Below are 20,723 nucleotides of genomic sequence, written 5' to 3'. Positions count from 1 at the left end.
TCAGCTTCCTATATATTCCAGAACTTTCATGCCATGAGACTGCTTTAAAAACTGGCATTGATAAAAGTACATGTTCTACAATGATAAAGATATAAATGAAATCTTAAATGTTTAAAAACGTCAAGCCATAAAGCATGAAATAATTTTGAAGGAATATATGAAAAGACTGAGGGGGCATGATGGCATATATATGTATGAGCTAACTAGCATAATCAGTTTTGTGACTAACAGCTCGTACCAAGGTAAGTTTCCTCAAAAAGCATGAGGCTGTACAACAAGTGATAAACTTAAAAAGATTCAGAACAAACAAAACACATTGAGTTATACAAAATTTAAAATAATGCTGAAGTCAGCAGTAAGTTATATGATATAAAATATATGGGAAAGCTGTGGTTGCATCACGTCATCTTAAATAAAGCGAGCACTGCAATGACGCATTTGGCTTCCTAGCAAGGACAGGAGTGCTCTTTCCAGGACAGAGTCTCACTCTTCTAGGAACAGAAACAAACAAAAGGACAGAAACAGATTATGCCCCTAAATCAGTGGCAGCCTAAGATAACCAGCAACACATGCAAGGAATTAATGAGATCATATTAGTTAACACACAGAGCAGACAGTGGTCTCAGGACAGAGTTCTTAACCACCATCAGATTTCTGTAGACACACTGAAGACACATTGAAGCATGACTGGTTTTTTAGCCCGTGCTTCAATTCCAGTTAAAACTTGCCCTGTGTTTTAAGGAACACCAAAGCCATTGTTTTGGGCCGCCCTTACTCTTTCCTTCACATTACCCACTAGCCACTGCATCATCATTTTCTTAGTCAGTGGAAGATGCACAGTAGGTACACATCATATAAACATTTTTGGTTCCTGTATAACTTGACAAAGACAATTCAGAGTCAGCAACAGTGCCACAGAACTCCAGAAACCCTTTGGAGCCTAAAGGGATTCTCTCAAGTGCAGTCTTAGGTGCATACACACTCCATTGCCATATCAGGCCTCCACACTCCACTGCAAAATTGAAACTCACCCAAGAACAACATTTTAAGCAGCAAAAAACCAAAACAAAACTAGTCATTTAGCTTTAAATTCAAGTTTTTAAATCCAAGCAGGAGCATCAGAGTAAGAAAGCTTGTTTAACTGCCAGCATAAATCTACACCACTGCAATTTTCACCCCCTAATTTTCATCCCCGCACTAATTAAAAAACTTCCCATGAGAGAAAAATCTACATTCTCAAAACTGCAAGGTACCATGGATGATTTCCTCCTGCAAAGCGAAGAAGAAGAGGGGAGCTATTTCTGCTACCTCACCCCTTTTAGTAGAACCATTACAGCACATAACCATTAGCTTTGCAAAGTATCTCTCGAACTTTTACACACTGCTTCTATTCCACAGGTCACATTCATGTGGCTATTAAACCTCAGAGAACATATTTCTTCCCACAGTTCTTAGATTTGATTATAGTTTTCCTCTTGGGTGACAATAAGGACATTAATTCATAATTTTTAAAACAGAAAATACAAAGATATTCCACATTAAGTTGCTTCCAAGGGAAAATGTAGGTCTGTCTTCACTCATGAGGATCAGATGCTTGTAATGAGACCAAGGGACAGCCCTCCACCATAGCAGCACTTTCAATAATCACTACTATCCAGTTCTTAAAGTATTCTTAAAGAATATATATGTTTCTATCAAATGCATGAGAATATTGGGAAAAACAACAGAGAACAAAAATAAAAAACTCTGCTCTGTTGCTTATTTAACAGTTCAACGGCTCAATGTCTTGCTGGAAGAGGAGAGAGAGATTACTGTCAACAGACATTTCCTGAAGTTCACAGAAAGCATTCTACTAATTAACAATAAAAAATAAAGCTAGCACGAGATTTGTTTCACTGTAATACAAAAATCAAGGATGAAGACATATTCAGACATACGCTTTCAATTCATTTTTGCAAAGTCCCAAAGTAAGGGCACCATGAAGAACCTTAATCATGTTAACAGATGCCATCTCATTTTCATGCCTTAGCCCATCAGATGAAACTGGTACCACACCTAAGTGCACCTCTGTGTATTTGTAATCTATGTATATCCCTAAGAGGGGAAACAAAACAACGTATGCATATTGCCTACAGAAAATATAAAAGCTGAATAACTTTGCAGGCAGATTTTAAACTGCACAATACTTACATCCACATCTAATAAACCAGGGGGGACATTTGATTCATATCTGCTTGTCCCTAGCCAGCTGGAAAAACTTTTCTCAGGGTTGCCATAGCTGGGCATTGGTAAGCTTAGTTCTTTTTTTGCACTATCTGCTTGCATGTATTTCTCCACAAAATTTGGAAACTTCAAATCTGAAAGAGACTGAATTGCAAAATCAAAATTAACAGTCATTCAGCAGGTAGACAAACATTGTTTCATTTCTGGAATGTTCTTTATTACCTCAGATATTTGAGCCATGCCAAATGGCCCGGAAGCATCCACTTGTAAAGGAGGCATCCCTGATGAGTCAGTTGCAAAAGCTGTTGTAGCGTTATTTACTGAGGTGACAGAGGGATTAAAAAACTTGTCTTTAGGTGTAGAAGACAGCAAGCTTGAGAAGAGGGAGCTTTTTTCAAGCCGTGATCTCTTAATTTCACCATCTGTGCCATCAATGTTCTCTTTTCCATTTATTTCATGAGTAAAGACAGGTTCCTCTCTACATGACTGCAGAGCTTTGAATATGATACTTTGTTCTGTTGATGCACGCTTGGGCCTGACTCTGGCTATTGTTTCCAGGCTCTGCATTTTAATTTGCTGGGCTGGTAACAGATCCTGTGTTTTTTCCCTTCTCAATCCCAAACCAAAAGTAAATACACTAGGATCGAATACTTTCTCTAAGTTGTCTTCATGAATGGGAGGCATTGCAAAGTGGGGTGCTGGGGACTTTGGAAGCTTTGACCTCTTCTTTTTCTGGGGTAAACAAACTGAGCTTTCCAAGTTTTTTATTGTTTCGGCAAACTTCTTCATGTCAGATGGAGAATCAAAAATGCTATCGTCTTCAGCAGATCCGTTACAGGCTTTGTCTGGGCTCTTTTCTGTATTGACATTGTGCTCTGATACCAATATACTTTCTTGATTGCTGTCATCATACCGCAGTGCTGCAAAATTCAAATCTCCTGGCTTTGCCTTTTTATCTCCATTTTCCATCTTCTTAAATTCTGATCTAGAAACCTGATGAGATGGTAGAGGATATTTATCATTATTGCAAGGTGATAAAACCTCTGTGTTTGGCAGTATCTTTTCTTCATTTCTGTGGAATTCTGAGCTTGTGTAATTTCTTTGGTAGAAAGTATCTTGAGCATTTTCACTTTTAATGGGTGAGTGCAAGGACAGTTTAAAAGGTGAGCTTTCTTTTTTTCCTGTGGTTAATTCTGATTCTGTTTGCTTCAGAGAGACACTACTAGCATCACTTTTGCTGCCTTGGTTAAAAAGGGATATTGCAGCTTTTACTTTAAGTTCTGTTGGTTTCCCAATATCCTCATAAGAGGCCAAGCCTTCTTCGTTTTTGCCTTTTAACTCCGCAGTGCTTTCTTTCTCTAGTGTGCCATTCTCAAATAACTTTTGGCGACTGCTTTGCTTATTTAACATTTTATCAGGTTGTTCATTTTCTTTAGCCTGTTTTCCAAATTTCAGCTTTGCTCTGCCAACAAATGTGCTTGGTACAGTACTATTTTTGGAAGCAGGGATGTCAGTAGGCCTCTGGCTCTGGTTAGCACATTTATTTTCAAATAAGGAAATTTTGTTGGCAATGTTGCTGTTAGTTTTATTAACTGGTTTTTCAAGAGTATCCTGCTCATTTTCTAAACTGTCTTGATTTGTAGGTGTTTTAAAATTCAGCTCTATATTCTTCGGTTTGGCTGGACTACAGGAAGAAAAGTGATACAAAGTGACATGTTTAGTTAATCTTGAACAGACTTGTACCATTTTTCAGAACAATAAAACGTAGCATTATAATACAATTATAGTTTAAATTTTGGTATCTCAAAAGGAATCAACTAAAAAAGGAGTAACTATACAAATGAAAACAAATAGACACTACATAGGGAGAATACATTTCAAACATGTACTTAGTTCTTTAATGTTCAGTAAAACAGAAAATACAGCAGCCTACAGCATCTGCAATTGAGGCAAAGAACTTAACTACTTATGACTGACAGACATTAAAATTTAACAGTGAATAGGCAGAATAAATTATATGCATGCAATTCCCTACAGAGTTTAGAAAACAAATCCCAATTCATTAAGGTGATAATGAGTTGGTTAATATTTGCATATACCTCTCCAATGAATTTTGAAGACATCTGCCTAGATTCTTTGCAGCCTTTACACTTACACTGCAACCTTAAATTGAGTGAAAGACATCTTCTGGCCTCATTAGTGCTGTGGGAAAAGGTTAACTGTCCCCAGTCACTGCATCACATGTGGTGTGGCTAAGGAAACACCACATGTGAGGAACTCTTTCACTTCCTTCAGGTAAAGTTAGCTAATAGTTTAAACTTTATTTTACAAGAATTGAATTCTGAAACCCTTAGAAAACTTCTCCATCAGAGTGGCTAAAGAAGCATGTACAAGTACACAGCACACAGTATGGCAGAAGGCTAATGATACACAGCTGAGGGTTTCAAGCCTCCTTCTTCTGAATACCTACAACCAGGAAAAATCGTTTGTTCGTATCATTTCCTACTGCAGAAACAGTATGAAGAGCTGTGAAGATGCAGGGCAGATGTCTTCAAAATTTATCAGTCAGATATAAGGAGTGTCAAGGACCCCCCATCACCTCAAAGGGAGACCTGTTCTCCAAAAAGGAATCTGGGGACACAGCGGTGGGAGAACCGGCAGAAACTGCCCTACATGAAAACTGACAAAGGTGGGAGATAAAAGAAACTAGCTTGCAGCAATGATCTCTAGGGCCTCAAATGGTCTACCAATCAATAGATGATTCTGGTATTGAAGTGCTTTCTTCTTTTTTTTTTTTTACCTACACAAACTCTGTTCACTGAGCTCTCAGGCAGTTTTTTAGCCCAAGAAAGAAAAATGAGATTCAAGTGAGTTAACATGAACAACCCAAAAACTGTGATCACTCCTTTCTCTTCCTCAAGCGATCCATCCCTCCTCTGTCCTCTTCTTCTACCTGTATTTTTAAGAGGAATCACTAACAGCCTAATTACCTTAATAAACTCATTCCCATACCACCCTTTTGTCAGCCTGTCGCTTGCACTACTACATGTATTTATTTCAACTTAACAACACATATCTTCTCCATAAAATCTGTGTCTCCCTGTATGCCCTGACATAAGCAAGTTTAATGGTTAACAGTGATACTTATCAGCCACACCTAAAACCTATTTTAAATGAACAGCTAACCCCTCAAAGGTATAGTTTCAAGCTTTGCAAATTTATGCAGAAACAACCACTTCAACATTTTGATATTCTGCAGTATTTTTGCACAGCAGCAGCCAAACTAGTACAACCAAAAAGCAATAGAAAGCTCAACCCTGGAGCTCCGTCCAGTACAACTGGCTTCCTCTTACTAATCTTTTCAACCTTTTTCCACACTAAGAAATACTGATTTTAAGTATAGTCAAAAGATGCATCTTGTTGCAAGAACTGAGTTTCTAAGCTTGTTTAAAAGGAGATGATGTTTGAGTATCTTTTAAGCCTCCCATTTACTATGGGGTAAAAGCACTGAAAGATGGAAGATGGATTCACTTAACATTGCAAATACTTTCTTAGAAACAGGCCAGTGTGGCTGATTCCTACTCCCCATTCCTGATCTGCAATGCCAGGAACAAGCAGGCACAAGAGAAATACCAGTGTCCTTCTCTTTGGCTAGACCTTGCAGCTAAACTGTGGAAGCAAGCAGTTAGACCTCTCCCAATACAGTCATAAATGGAAGGTGAGTCACACATCAAGCATGTAACTGGTGCCAAAAAACACTGAAGCCAAAACATCAGACTGAAGTGAGCAAAGAAAAATGGCATGTGAAAAGAGCAGAATAATTCAACAAGTGGGCATAAATGTAAAGGCAACTGCAAAACCATGTCTGAACATAAAATACGACAAATGAAACCAAATTTTCCACTAAGCATATCAAAGTAACTACTGCCTGAGGTTTTATTTGCTGATTAAGATGTACCATCAACCTCAGTTTAGTTTCAAATCTAATTCGTTTCCCTTTTAACAGCTAGAAGTGAAGTATCCTGTGACTTTCAAGTTATCCAGTACACATACATAAAAGTAAAAAAAGACAGAAAATGCTGTCATTACAGGGAATGTGCACTTCTGGAGGTGACTGAAGGAACTGACCTGTTTTAAAATTGTTTCTAAAGAAACTTAATTCCTAGAATTGGCACAATGTCATTAGTAAGAGACTCTGTGCACTTTTGAGGGAAAACTACTTGGATTATTAAAAAAAATAAATCTATCTTATAGGAAGCAAATGAGTCTGTGAGTAAATGAGTATTTTTCAATCTGAAAGGGATTCATGTGAACTATCTAACAATAAATTTTTAACCTTTGAAAATGGACAAGTTATCCGTTCTCTCATTCAAAGCAATAACTAGAGAATAAAACCACACCTTCTTCTAGTAATGGCACCATCTTTTCCTTTCCCATTTTACAGCATCTTAATCCACATCCAGGTTTATAGTTCACATGTTCTGATGAATGACTACAAATTATACCAGGTAATCTGAGCACATAATTCTGCTTGGCTGAAGAAATGGTGTGGTACCATGCAGTGATGGCCACGAGACGCATCAGGAACCTTACAGGCAACACAGCAGTCCCCACCCAGGGCTAAAGTTCCTATAGCTGCAGATAAGGCCAAGACACAGTGTCACACACACACTGTCATCACTAATGACAATGACACAAAGAGAACAACATGAAAGCTACCTTTCCTCTGAAGCTGTGAAGGTACAACTTCAGAGTTTAAGATTTGTTACCTATATTGCCAGAGAGCAAAGCATCACCATGTACAAAAATGGCACAGTTCAACTTTCAGTACAGGGAGTTTTACATTTAGTTACAAATTATCAAGTCAGATACGGAGTATTACAAACTGTGAAGCTCCTAATGCTTCTCAGATGTGGGAAGCATAATTGGAAACAGATGTGTGTCTTTAACCATTATGTTGAACCTTCACATCCCTTTGACAGTTATGAACACTCAAGGTGCCTCTGGTGGGCCTACAGGATTCAATGTACTCTGACACCTATAAATGAATGTACTAGAATAAGGAGTGCAACCACACACAGTATATAGTCATGACAACCAAACAATGGAAACGAATAATGTAATAAAATCAATCCCTGTGGATGAGAATGTAACAGAATCCAGAAAATCAGTCACTGGGCTTATTCTAGTGATTACAGTAAAATTTATAAACACATCCACTTCTTTATAATCTTAAGGAAAACACTGATCACCTCTGTTCGACAGATGACAATTTCTTCAAGTGTAAAACCAAAACCTGCAAATTAATAGATGCATAATTCTGCGAATACCTGATGTCATTCACATGCATAAAAATTCATATGATTCATCCTGCACATACTTCAGAAAGCAACCATATGTATTCAAATTTCTGGAGTATGATTTATCATATCACTTGAACAAATAAGTTCTACATTGCATCCTACGTTTCTTCATAAAATACTAGCAGAATTTAGGCTGTTTCGAAGAACAATTTAACGCATTCCTTATTCAAAGATTTTCACATATGAAATCTTCAAATCACATACTAAGCTGGTTACAGACAGCAAAATGACATTAAGGTCAAAGACAGACAAGCTAATCTGAGCAACAATGATGACAAAGTAGCTTTTATGTACATTAAATCATTCCATATAATGGAATTGACAGAGACATTCCCTAGCCATGTAAAAAATGGAAAAATGAATTATTTTTCTAATTCATATAAATTACAGTGCTTGTTAAGTGGTAGCTCTAATTAAGGGGTTTTTTTTTAGAGGCAGTTCTTAACTGAAAAGAATCCAGATAGGCAACAGACATATAGCTAGAGTTTCTATAGAATTCTAAACACAGATGCAACCAAAATTACAGCTACAGGGACAAGGTAAGCTAGTTTGCTACTTACAGGCTAATCTTTGTCATGACTGTTCTGGCAGCATCCAGACTCTTCAGCTTCGAGTTGTCTAAATCCAAATTTGTCTGTCTCTCAGCTGACAGACACAGGTCTCCATTTTTAATCCCATCAGTATGCAAGAAAGTTCTTCCATCCGAACCACTACCATGCTTTACAGCCTTGGTCTCATTTCTGCCTTCAGCGAACACCAAGGCATTGTCTTCTGTCTTAGCAGCCAGAATAACTTTGGGACACTCCAAGCTGTCTTCTCCAAAAGCCACAGGAACAGCTCCTTTTTCCACCGAAGTTCTTTTTGTCACTGAGTTATTCTCTGGCAATGCTAAAGGTTGCCTTTTTGAAGAGTAATCTTTTACCTGACCCTTCAAACCAGTAGGGGAAATGGGTACAGCATCTGACTGATTCTTTTTATATGATCTTCTCCTTGCAGAGGTTGTGTTTGAGACCTGCTGCTTGCCTTTGTCAGTTTCACCTTTAGATGCCCCTTTGTGAGCTGATCCAACTTTCAGGTCCTGATTATTACCTGATGAAGAGGAACTCCTTTCAGGAGTCTGTTGAGGAGACCTCACTTTTCTTTCAGAGTTTATTATCTTGTCTGAAAACACCTCAGAAGAGATATCATCCTCAAAACCAGATTCTTCTCTTGCAGTAGTCTCAGTCTGGTTTCTCTCTCCATTTGGAATGTCGTTAGATGACTGAGACTTTCTCCTTTTTCCAGATCTTTTACTAGCAGATTTTTTATCCATTGTGTCCAAATCACTACAATTTTCTTCTGATTGAAGAGTCACAGGTTCATTAAGGAGCTCGTCTGTTTTTCTTAGATAGATATCAACTGTTAACACTCTAGCAGAATATGGGTGTTCACTGGCTGCAGATTCCAACTCGTATGGCAAATCCTTTGGTTTTGCATGCCCAGGCTCCTCAGACACCCACGTGTTCACAAGCTGCTTGTGGCTTAAGATACTCTTTTCCAAGTCTTCACTAGACAAATTTCTCAAGCTCTTTATGAAATCTGGAGTTGTGGAATTATTTATATCTGTGACAGACTCTTTCTCCAGTCCCAGGGTTTCCACATTCAGGTTACTCTCACAGAAGGAGTTTTTAATAGTTTCACTGCTACCGCTCCAATCTGCTGACCACTCACTGTCAGAAGAGACTCCCCTACTACTCCATTCTGAAATGGTATCGTGATACAGCGGTCTTACTTCCCCACTGAAATTATATTCCTGTGCCTCAGAAACAGCACTTACGTTTCTCACTTGGCTGTGTACTTGAGGAGCTTCATGTCCTTCCTTTAGGTGCCTACAGTATATTGGCTGCGCTCTGTGAGGAGAAACTGACCTCTCCCCTCTATGATGTGAAGTGTGTTCTAATGAACTTTTGACGTTTTTCCTTTTCCCTGTACCAAACAAATTTCCAAGTCTTTCCAAAACTGGTTTCTTTTTATTCTCTTCTCTGGAAGAATCTGGAAGGTGTGAGGTGGACTATAAAAACAAACAAACAAACATTTGGTTAATGTCAAAACTGTTTCTATAATATATTTGTTTGTATTAACACCACCTATAAATTAAAAGGACACAGTAGTGGAAACAAAACAGCTTGCTGAACAATACCAGCTCTCAAAAAAGAACAAGAAAAACAAAATGCTTGAAAAACAATTAAAATTTCAAGATCTTTCTGCATCTTTTTGCCTGGGTTTACAAATAAACTCATCTTGCCTTATGACAGCAGCACTATATGCCTCAAGTCTCAAACTTTTTCACAATTACTTAAAGTCACTCAAAATAATACAGAAAAGCATCCTGGTGTCTGCAAAACCAGTATCTTTTTGGTCAATTCCGCTTGGTCAAAATTTTCCTTAAAAAAACAAGAGCGGGAAGTTTAACTTTCCTCTCCATACCGGCTGAGTCAGTTTTGACACTTGTGCTAGCAAAGAATAGTTTCAAAGGCATAAATTGTATTACAATTCATATATTTCTCATTAATGAAGTTCAATAAATACTTGGTTGTGTTTTGGGCTAGAAAACCCAGAACTATAAAAGCCACTGCATCATCCAAGGAGCATTACTGGGTCAAATACTGCCCTGGATTACTCGTGGTGAAGTTTTGCCTTACAACTTCTAATTAACATGGTAAACAGGAAACACGCAACAGCATCGCCGAGTACACATGCATATTTATATTTTAATATACTAGCCCTTTTTACATGCCGGTACGATGAATACTTGTTTTGAGACGTCTGTTTCAAAACACCGCGAGTATTTTCTACGCTGGCGGACCAGATCTCCCGAGGAGAGCGGGTCCCCTCGACAGCACCGAGGCTGCTTCGGCGCGTTTCACACTTCTTTCTTGCTGCAGACGCCGAGACCGCCTGGCACTGCCCGGCGTGCCCCCGGGGCCGAGCGAAGGCCGGCCGGCGCTGAAGTCCCCGCGCCCTCCGCGCAGCCCCAGTTTTCTTGCCCGCAAGTGCGGCTGCGGAGAACTAGCCTGGCATCACCCAGCCGCAGGAGTCACGACGCCTGGCCCGCGCGTTACCAGGAGGGCGAAGCCTCCCGAGGACGCCGCCGTCCTTCCCCGTCCCACGACGGGACAAGCGGGAGGCAGGAACCACGGAGGACTTTACCCGGCCCTGGCCGCGCCGCATCCTCGCCCGGCTCCGCAGGTGCGGGCGCCTTGCCTCACCTCCCGTCCCCGCCGAGCGAGGAATCCCACCGACGGCCCGACACTCACCGCCCAGCCCGGCTCAGTTCGACGACCCCCACCGCTACCCGCGCGGCTGCCCCGGCGCCGGCCGTCTGTGCGCTCGGCTCCGCCCCGCCCCGGCCCGGCCCGGCCCGCCCCCGCCACCGCCCCGGCCGCCGGCAGCGGCTCTACCTGGCCTGGCCACCTCCCTCGGCCGCGGAGGGAGGGGTGGTGGCGCTGGACCGGCCCCCAGCGAGGGCTGCGGAGCAGCGGGAAACGCGGGCGCCCTCGGCCACGGGCGAGGCCGTCGAGGGGGCGGCGGGGCGCGAGTGGGCGCCGCGCCCCGTACGTGCCCCAGCAGCCCGCGCTGCGGCTGCCGCCTTGTTATTGAGGGCAAAACGCCGCCCCGGGCAAAACCGACGCCCTTTGATGTTGAAGGAAAAGCACCGAGGGGCGGAGGCGGGCGGTTCGCGCTGCCGCCGCCCCGGCGGGCTGCAGTGCGGGCTGCCCGGCGTGAGCCAGCGCCTGGGCCGGGACACGGACAGTGCTTGGGGAAGGGACAGCGCGGCCCAAGAGCACCGGTTTACCCCCTCCCGGCACGGTGGCTGCGGGCGCGGTGTCGCCGCCGCCTCCTGCGACGGATGCGGAGCAGGGGGGCGTCTGGGGTGGCGGCGATCCGGCCGCCCCCCGACCCAGACTCTCGAAGGTGCCGAGCTCCGGGAGCTGGCGTGGCTCCCTCCAGCCCCAGGTAGTTCTGGGGCCGGTACCGCCCGGCCGCCGGGGCCCTCGTGAGAGATCTGGGTTCAAAGCCCTGCAAGGAGATGAACCCCCATTTTCCACCTCGCCGCGGCGGGCGCGGCTGCCTGCCGTCTGTGCCTGCCGTCTGTGCCTGCCTGTCCCCGCCGCCTGCCCCGGGCACACCGCCCGCGGGCCGGGGAAACGACTGCAGGGGGCCGCGGCGGCTGTCCCCGTCCCCGGCTGGGGCGGCGTGAGAATGACTCCGCGGCCAAATGGTGCCGGCGCTCTCCCCAGGCGCTCAATTAGTATTTAATGTTTAATGAATGCTCAACTAGTCCTCTTCTAATTAACGCTTAATTACTTATATGAAGTGGAACAGCTTCAACAGGAAGGACCATGCAAGTCTCACTTCGGTGCTTCTAAAGGGCCCAGTGCGGAGGCGGGGGAGACATCGGGTCAAGCTGCCTGCAGCTGGCCGGGCAGCCCGGCTTGTGGTGTGTCTGGCCCTCCGGCTACTGAAGAAAATAAGAACCTTTTTTTACACAGTCACTTCCTCCTCTGGATGAAAAAGCGTTAAGTTAGTTCTTTTTGCTTCATCAATAGACTAACGTTTGACCCCTGTTCTAAAACTCCCCCAAACATAAGTTGTGAAATAAGGTCTTGGCTTAGGAGACCCCCACAGAGCCTACTTAATGCCAGCGAGGCTTCCCTAAGCACACAATAAATACTAAAAAACGTGAAAAACACAGAAAACCCTAAATTGGGGAATAAGAAGAGCTGGTTTATCATACTGCAACCAAACAAAAATCCATGGGAACCCCTGTCTTTGTCTATGTTTCTTAAACAGTGTTACTCATTCAACTGATATGCAAATATACTACCAACTAAGTGCTGCGTCCTCACACATCAGCAGCCTTCTATATAGGCAAGTCTATGATCATGACCTTGAGATTAAGTTTTTGGGCTGTTGGGGATTTTTTTTTTTTTTGAGATAGTGAAATAATCTGTAAATGAGAAAGCTTGATGTCTGTTTTTTCCATCCCTTTGATAACTTCTTTCAACGAGTAGAACCAAAACAATTAAGTAAAGAGCAACATTGAGGGCTGCATTAAGTTCATACAGCTCAGACAGGTAAAGTGCTTTAGTGATAACAAAACCAACTATAAATTTCTCTATCAGATGCAACAATCATGAGTAATCCAGTCAAATTACTATCTAATTTCTTATTCTATGTATCTATTGCCAGTCATAACTCATTATAGGGAAAGGATAACACAATAATGAACACTGCTAGTTAAAAAAAGGCAAAAAGAAAAATTTTTACACTTAATATAAGCCAATAAGGAATGAGTGATGCTAATTTGTCTGAAAATTTATAATAACTACAAGTGTGAGGATGTTGTCTATATTGTTCATATTAAAAACTCATGAAACACCAAAATAGGGGAAATTTAACTTCATTATGGTGTCAATCTATTTATATATATTTACATCTAACCATATTAATAGTTGAGTGTGAAATAGCTGTCAGCCTTCTAAAGTAGTTGGGATTACATTATCAGCCTGACAGCCATTATTACACTTGCAGTCAAGTTTTTGGGTTTGCAAGATTACACTTGGAAAAATTAGTTATTTGAACTATGGATCTGATTTTCTCTATTCCCAGCCACTGATTTTCATAAAGTCCATGGGAACTTAATTATCTTCGAGACGTCTACCCCTTTCAAATATAGTTTAAACTGTCCAACAAGTTCAAAAGGTGTTGGAAGTGAGGAGGGACAGCCAGCCAGTCCAGTCACATAAGCCTTGTTTCCTCAGGGAACAAGGCTAAAGATTTTTTCTTGATCATGAAATAGCTGCCCTATGTAAACTGTTTTGAAGTAATTTCTTCATACAAAGTACCTTAATTATATACAGCTCTTTCCAAACACATGAAAGGCTGGGTACTTGCCCTGAAGAGCTTGTATTTTAACTCAGATAAATGCAGGTGAGCCAGTATTGCCAGTGCAAGAGGGCACAGAGACCGAGCTTCTCAAGAGACTGCAAAGTGGGGCCCAGCCTGACAGAGCACAGCACAAGAATGCTTGACTTCCAGAGCACTGCACAGAAATGTTTGATTTCAGAAGGCAAGAATTCTGTATCCTTGCTCTGCAGATCAGGCTTCTTCAAGTGTTCTCGGCTTGAGCATTCTTACTGCTGAGACATTAGCTGTTTGAGAAATCCCTGATCAAAGGCATCGGCAACTGAAAAAACTAGAGGACTTGCCTATCCATTACTTGGATAGCGTGGAGGAACCTTGTTTCAACCACACTGCATGAATCCTTAAAGCCGTGGTCTAATCTGAAAGCAAAATGCCGCCCTCTTAACCAAGAAATGTAAATCTTGTTTGTATTTATATTCATATCTGTTTATGTTAGCATTAAAATATTTCCTCTGTTTTTGGCTGGGGTTTTTTCTCATTAGCTATTGTAAGTTGCCACAGCCAAACCCCTAATTTAACAATGTAATTAAACATGTGCTTTGCTGATCTCCAGTGGAGAGAGAGCTACTGTGATTTGTTGAATCAGAACTTTGGGCTGTGTCTTGAGGGATCAATTGGATGTTATTTTCTTAGATGAGTTCATCTGAGTCAGCTGAATATAAATGAAAACACTTCTTAGAGCACACATTACAGAAAAAAGTAGTATTTTTACTAGTCATTAGCAACTTTGTGGTAACTAATAGGTGGTAATATCTGGTGTAGACAGTTCTTTAATTTAAACATTTATTTTTAGCACATGTTCACCTTCAGAGGGGGGAAAAAAGCAACAAACCAGTTAGTGAAGAGTAAGTTGGAGCTTCACTAGAAGGTCATAAATAACTGGATTTCAAGTAATATGAAGACCTCTGAGACTGTTCTGTCTTCAACAATTCTAATAAAGTAGGATCCCTAAAAGATCATGCTGGAATGCCAGTAACTTTGAGTATCTTTAAATCACAGTATCATAATTCACCCAATCATGAGAAACAGAAAGCCTCGGAGTTCTAGCAGTCACATGCCATCCCAAAAAGTGCATTAGCCAAAAACATTTAAATAAATTACCTATTACTCTTCAGGCTTTAGCATTCTGCAGACTGAGGCTCAAATATCTAACACTAGCAGTGCCAGGCTTTCTTAGGTGGAAAATTTATATTGCTGGACTATTGCTGGCACAATGTACTGTAAAAATATTAGTAGAAAAACTGGAAAGAACAATGTACAAATCAAAGCAAGAGAGAGAAAAGTCTGAGAAGTACAGGACCCACTCAGGTCTCTGTTTGAAGTCCTACAGAGGGATTTCATACCACTTTCCTACAGGTGAGTGCCATAGCTACTGACGGAGAGAAAGAGAAAGAGAAGAAGGACAAGGACAAGGAGAAGGACGGGAAGGGAGGGAGTTGCAGATGGAAATAAAGGCTTGCTGCTTTTGCTTGTGTTCATCTTTTAAAAGCATGGGAAAAAATATACTTTAAAAAATTTGACCTTAATTTTTTTTCGTGATTAACTGAGGGGAAAAAAACAGTTATATTTTAACCTAAACAATTTCTGAATTAACCACTTATCTTGCTGACAGTCAAACAGACTCGAATTACTTCAATTCACTATAATACTTCTTCCTTGTTTATGTTGACCCTTCACAAAGCCACAAAAGCAGGGGTTACTATTAAGAAAGTACAACTTACGTTACTTTAACTCCCACACTGCCTTCTTCGAACACCAGGAGTTTGGCATATACTCTTTAAACTTTTTTTTTAGCATTTCTTTTAAATATATTACATTCCAGGTTGACTGTGTCCTCTTCAGAGTGAGAGAAAGAAACACACTTTAAATTTAACAAGTCCACTCTAGCATGGAATTCTCTCCCTGCCTCTCCTAGCTCTTTGCCTGCTATGCATATAGAGGATATAAACAGCAATACCTGGGTTCTAAAAAATTTCAGCTTTACCTAAACTCTCTATGAAGGGAATACATTTATATAGACTGGGGAATTTACCTGAATAACCAAGGGGCTATAAAAGTGAGACTGTTAATAGTCATATTTTTCCAGAAAATATATTTTCTCTTAAGTCACAACATTTTAGCAAAGCAGTTCATGTCTTCAAGAAAACAGGACCTGCCTGCTTTGAATTTATTTTTTTAACCATAAAACAAATTTTTAGTTCAAGTGTACACTGAAAATTGACCATTTTTGCAACAGCATATAGATTAACGATAATACTGAGTCTGCATTTTCAACGAATTTTTTAAAAGGAAATAATTAACTGAAAAAGTACAGATAAATATAAGTAAGTAAAAATAAGTAAGTATAAATCCCATATTATTTCTTAGGTGACAAACACAGACATTTAGATATTGTATGTATTAAAAAAGAACAGCAAAATTGAAAGAAACAAATAATGCAGAAGCAAATGAATGGAAATCTTTTGAAAAAGCTCAGGAAAGACAAAGAAGCATAAAAATTGAACAGATCCTTACATGACTATTTAGGAAATTAGTGAGATAATAAAGAACAGGCATGTCAGAAAAGGCATGCCTGCTCCCATCTGCTCTTCCCCAGAGCTAGTTATTTCCATATACTAAAATGTTTCCCCCCTCCCCTTCTGTCAACAGGAGCATCTGTCAGTTAAAGAGACGCTCTATAAAGCTAATGGAGATCAGTTAATTTTATGACTTAAAAAAAGAAATTGTGTATTAACCTAAAGATTTCTGGTGTTTAAAAACAGGAAAAAAAGAGTGTTGTTTGCCTTACCATGATGATGATGATAATTCTTTCTGCCGTTTACAGAAGAATAAACAAACTATGGTGTGTGAGATGCAGCCCTGTGTGTCACTAACCAAACCCTTTTTCTTAGCTATCCTCCCACGCTTTAACCCCTTCTTTCTTCTGGCAGCACTCAGGTAAAAACAAGCAAAAAAAGGAAGCAGTATCTGACTTGAGCCTTTCCAACTGATAAGTCATTTGGCAGACAAATTATAACTAAGAAAGGGGCTCAATTAGAGGATAGGAGAAAGAACTGCAGAAGGCTGGCAGCAAGTCGTTCAGTAAGCACCTCTACAGAAGCAGAGAACCTGTGGCAAAGAACTATGAAGTTAGTGTTGGGCAAACGCCTTACGTGCATTAATTAACATGCAATACTAGAGCACAGATATGCAACAGTAGGAAAAAATATACCACACACGTTGGTTCTCACAGACCTGGTTACTGTTTTCTGATCCACATTTAAGAAGGCCAAAGGAAAAAAAAATCACTTGTGCTGTTATTTAGAAAGAGACTGATTTATATAGGTATCCTTGGTTCTTCACTGTCCTGGGTTGGTATATTAAGCCAGTATTTTTCTAGCTACCTAAATGATCCTAAAAAGGAACTTGAAAAAGCAGAAAAGAACTAGCACCAAAAGTAGGAGTGGGGATTATTCAACAGTGAAGAACAGAGAGAATACTTAAGCTCTCCCGAACTTGGAAAACTCTCAGAAATATTATTATATGTAAAAAAATAGCATTAACATAAATTATTGCCCTTGTAACTCTTTGTGTTTCAATATAAGTGAAAGTGAGGAAGTTTGATATGAGTTAGCCTCACATCTTCCCTTTCAGGATTTTGAGTCTTGCTGCTGGGTCAGAGCTGTATCATTAGATAATCTTCTCAGTGTAAAGATTCAGCAAGACCACCTCGTTCAAAGTAAACAGTGAAAATAAACACATACTATATGTGTTTTGTTCGAAGAGAGAGAGGATCTTAAAAGTACTCTTTCTGTTGAGCAATAAAGGATAAATGGCAAAAGCACTTTGGAGGGGAAGAGAGGGGATTGGAAGTATTTTAGGTCTCCTCAAACCATAAGCCACAACTAATAAATGTAACTCCTTCCCTTTTTTTAATTCTGAATGCAATTCAGAATGATAAAGAATCTGTTCCATAAGTGGTTTTGATTCACAAGATTGCTTCCTTCTTCATTTGTAGGTCTCTCTTCTGTTTTGTGAAAGTGTACAGTGTCCTGTCACTAACTCTAAATGGCGTATCCTGGTAAGTATAGATTTAACATAAATTGCCTAATTTAGATCTAAAATTTACTGTAACACTTCCCAATTCCTTTTAGATTAAGTATTTATGTATAATTACCAGAGACAGGAAATAGGATTTTTTTTTCCTGCACATCTGAGAGTGTATGTATGAGAGACTAAGCTGTCAATCACTGGAAATCAGCTCTTTCCTAAGCATAATCAATCTTGATCTCTTTCCAATGCTTTCACACAAAATTGCTGTCAATAGGAGCTCCGCAGTCTTCGAAGTATATGACATTTGAAAAAGTCTTGCAGCATTACAATAAATGATTATGAGACAAAGAGGAAATAATCCTAAGGAGACACATATATTTTCAGTCTTTGCCAAACATAGCACTGATATGGCTACTCTGTGCTGGCTATCTGAGCTGGCTTTTCCTGGGCATCTCTACATGATGCTGCACGTGGCCTCACCTCAAGTCCTGTGTGCAGTTTTGGGTGCCACAATATAAGAAGGATATAAAGCCACTAGAAAGCATCTAAAGGAGGGCTACAAAGATAGTGAAGGGACCAGAAGGGAAGACTTATAAGGAGCAGCTGAGGTCACTTGACTTGTTCAGCCTGAAGAAGAGGAGACTGAGGAGAGACCTCATCACATTCTACAACTTCCTTATGAGGGGAAGCAGAGGGGCAGGCACTGATTTCTTCTCTCTGGTGACCAGTGACAGGACCTGAGAGAACAGCATGAGGCTGTGCCAGGGGAGGTTTAGGTTAGGTTAGGAAAAGGTTCTTCACTTACAGGGTGGTTGGGCATTGGAACAGGCTCCCCAGGGAAGTGGTCACAGCACCAAGCCTGCCACTGTTCAAGAAGTGTTTGGACAATGCTGTCACAGGCACATGATGTGATTCTTGGGACTGTCCTCTGCAGGCCCAGAAGATGGACTTCCATGATCCATGTGTGTCCCTTCCAACTCATGATATTCTATGATTCTATGTAGCTTAAGAGCAAGGTGGGATTTCTAATATGCTCCCATGCCCAGTGTTTCTGGTCAGCTAGCTCTAAGTGCTCAGCAGATGAAGGATACTGACCACCTCACTGTTTGCTTGCACTAAGTAGGAAACCTAGGTCTTATCTGCAGTTTTAATTCAGTCTAGGGAACATATGCCTCTGAATTAGTTTAAGTGACTAAAACACCAAAGTGTCCTTCAGCAGCTCTAGCTCCATATATGTAACATGTTATGTAATTCAAAATTTACAAAACTTGAGATCTTTTCATTGAGTAAAGCAGATAGTATGCAGCTATAAATGGAAAACTAAAAGCCTTTTGCTAGCAGCTCAAGGACTTTCCCCACGTCGGGTGCAGTAGAATACAGGCTGTCACAGGCATACAGGGCAAGAGGCAGAAAGCCACCATTCTCAGCACTGTGTTACTAAGGTGAGGAGGTAAAGGTATAGAAGCATAAAACCAGTAAACAAACTGCAAATTGGACTACTAGTCTGACCAAAGCAAAATTTCATAAACAATTGCAGTGAACTGCATATTTGACATGCTTGCTTTGAAAAGCTGATGTGATAGTCTTGTGACAGAAAAAAAATTACCTTATGCTTATGACTCTGAAAACCATTTAGCAGGATGAAAAATGACAATATTTAGTCAAAGTGTATTTTAAAATGAAATTAATAGAATCTCTTCTCCATAGAAGTTCTCATTAAATAGATAAAAATCATGCAATGTAACTCCTATTAGACATTATGCCAGGGTACCATTTTGTACCTTTAAATACACTGAACCTTTCAACTTAAATATGTCTCAAGTCAACCCCCCAATATGAAGGTACCCAACATAGCAGCTGCTTTGGAAAATTTTGGTTTGATAGTCTATGTGCTTCAAAGAGCCCTTTTATGAAATGTATGAAGTGTTTACACTCCTTGATAACTTCTTTGATATACGGATTTTTCATCATGTACAGATGAAGAGTTTAAAGTACAAGGAACTATTATTATTAAAATACCTTATCCTGACCTCATAAAAATTGGCTGGACACCTCATTTTACATTTGAATTAATGCCATAATTTAGCCTTTATTCTAAATAACAGTGTTCACCTAAGGCTTCCAGAATTCACTAAAATTATTTCTTATAACAATTATTACAGAGAATTGCCTTAATATTGGTTAGAATAAAGTTTATAAAACCAGGATAAAGAAGGTGAGAATGACTCCAGACCCACTGGTTCCCTGCAGTGCTGCAGGCAAAACCTAAATCAAGTGGCATAGTCCCTCAAACTCTTTACTAATAATCCCACAATTACATCCATATCGCAATATTCTCCATTAACCAAGAGAAACTTCTAAGAGGAAATGTTTTAATGAAATGCATTTACATTCTCAGGTGTGTTTATTTTAGGCTCCAAACAAAACTAATAATTATAAAAAACATTAAAATAATTAATACGTTTGTCCAAAAACCAGATACATTATTGTTCTGAAGAAAAAGATATATATTTTTCTGCTATTACATATCTGTTATTAGAGACACATCACATTACACCACTGAGCACTCAAACTACTAAATGTTAGCTGCTAAAGAGATATAACTACAACAGCATTTATATCTCACTACTATTATTTGTGGATGATTGGATCAAAATTCTTATTCCTAAGTTCTAAGTCTCCAGGTCTTACCTCTAAAAATATATTTCGTTGATTAGCAATAATGCAAGAGGGAATTGGATCAAACTGGATGAAATTGTACAGTTCGGAAATATCAGATTTCCAGGAAATGCCAAGAAATACACAGAACTATTGATTCCCCACTTGAATTTCTGAAGATATTAGTTTGTGCAAAGGCCAATCCAACATGCTTTATGATTGGCTTTGATGCCTGTGGCTTAGAAAAAAATCATGACAAAGGTACGTCTAAAGCTAACCCTTAAAAACATCATGATTAACCAAACACAGTTTTAGCTACAACAGTTCTAGTGTTGGGCTCAAACTATTTTAGGTACTTTCTAAATAAATTATGGTAAAAACACTCCATTAGAAACTTTTGGGCTCCCCTTTGCATAAACTTACTCCATTATTTGTTGGTGCTTTGGCATGTAGGAGGGAGCTGGTCATCAGCCATAAAAA

At 40.2% G+C, this 20,723-nt stretch overlaps 2 protein-coding genes across 3 annotated transcripts in view; one reads left to right on the top strand and one right to left on the bottom strand.

Annotated features, from left to right (window-relative positions):
• Positions 1-20,723, bottom strand: part of CRYBG1 (crystallin beta-gamma domain containing 1) — a 64,280-nt gene that overhangs the window by 32,124 nt on the left and 11,433 nt on the right. The window contains exons 2-4 of the mRNA XM_039379787.1: positions 8,147-9,636; positions 2,446-3,907; positions 2,191-2,367 (exon numbers count right to left, since the gene is read on the bottom strand). Of these exons, the coding sequence (XP_039235721.1) occupies positions 2,191-2,367; positions 2,446-3,907; positions 8,147-9,636 (3,129 nt within the window). The remainder of the gene's footprint in view (positions 1-2,190; positions 2,368-2,445; positions 3,908-8,146; positions 9,637-20,723) is intronic.
• RTN4IP1 (reticulon 4 interacting protein 1) overlaps positions 1-20,723 on the top strand; it is an 83,523-nt gene that overhangs the window by 57,163 nt on the left and 5,637 nt on the right. For both annotated transcript variants that reach the window (XM_039379788.1, XM_039379789.1), the window contains exon 9: positions 17,551-17,613. In XM_039379788.1, coding sequence (XP_039235722.1) covers positions 17,551-17,613 — 63 coding nt within the window. The remainder of the gene's footprint in view (positions 1-17,550; positions 17,614-20,723) is intronic.

Source organism: Pipra filicauda, unplaced genomic scaffold, assembly GCF_003945595.2.
Source record: "Pipra filicauda isolate LSUMZ 115617 unplaced genomic scaffold, ASM394559v2 scaffold176_size3548034_pilon, whole genome shotgun sequence".
Lineage (NCBI taxonomy): Eukaryota > Metazoa > Chordata > Aves > Passeriformes > Pipridae > Pipra > Pipra filicauda.
Note: the sequence above shows the minus strand (reverse complement) of the source record. Positions and strands in the feature narration are given on the sequence as shown.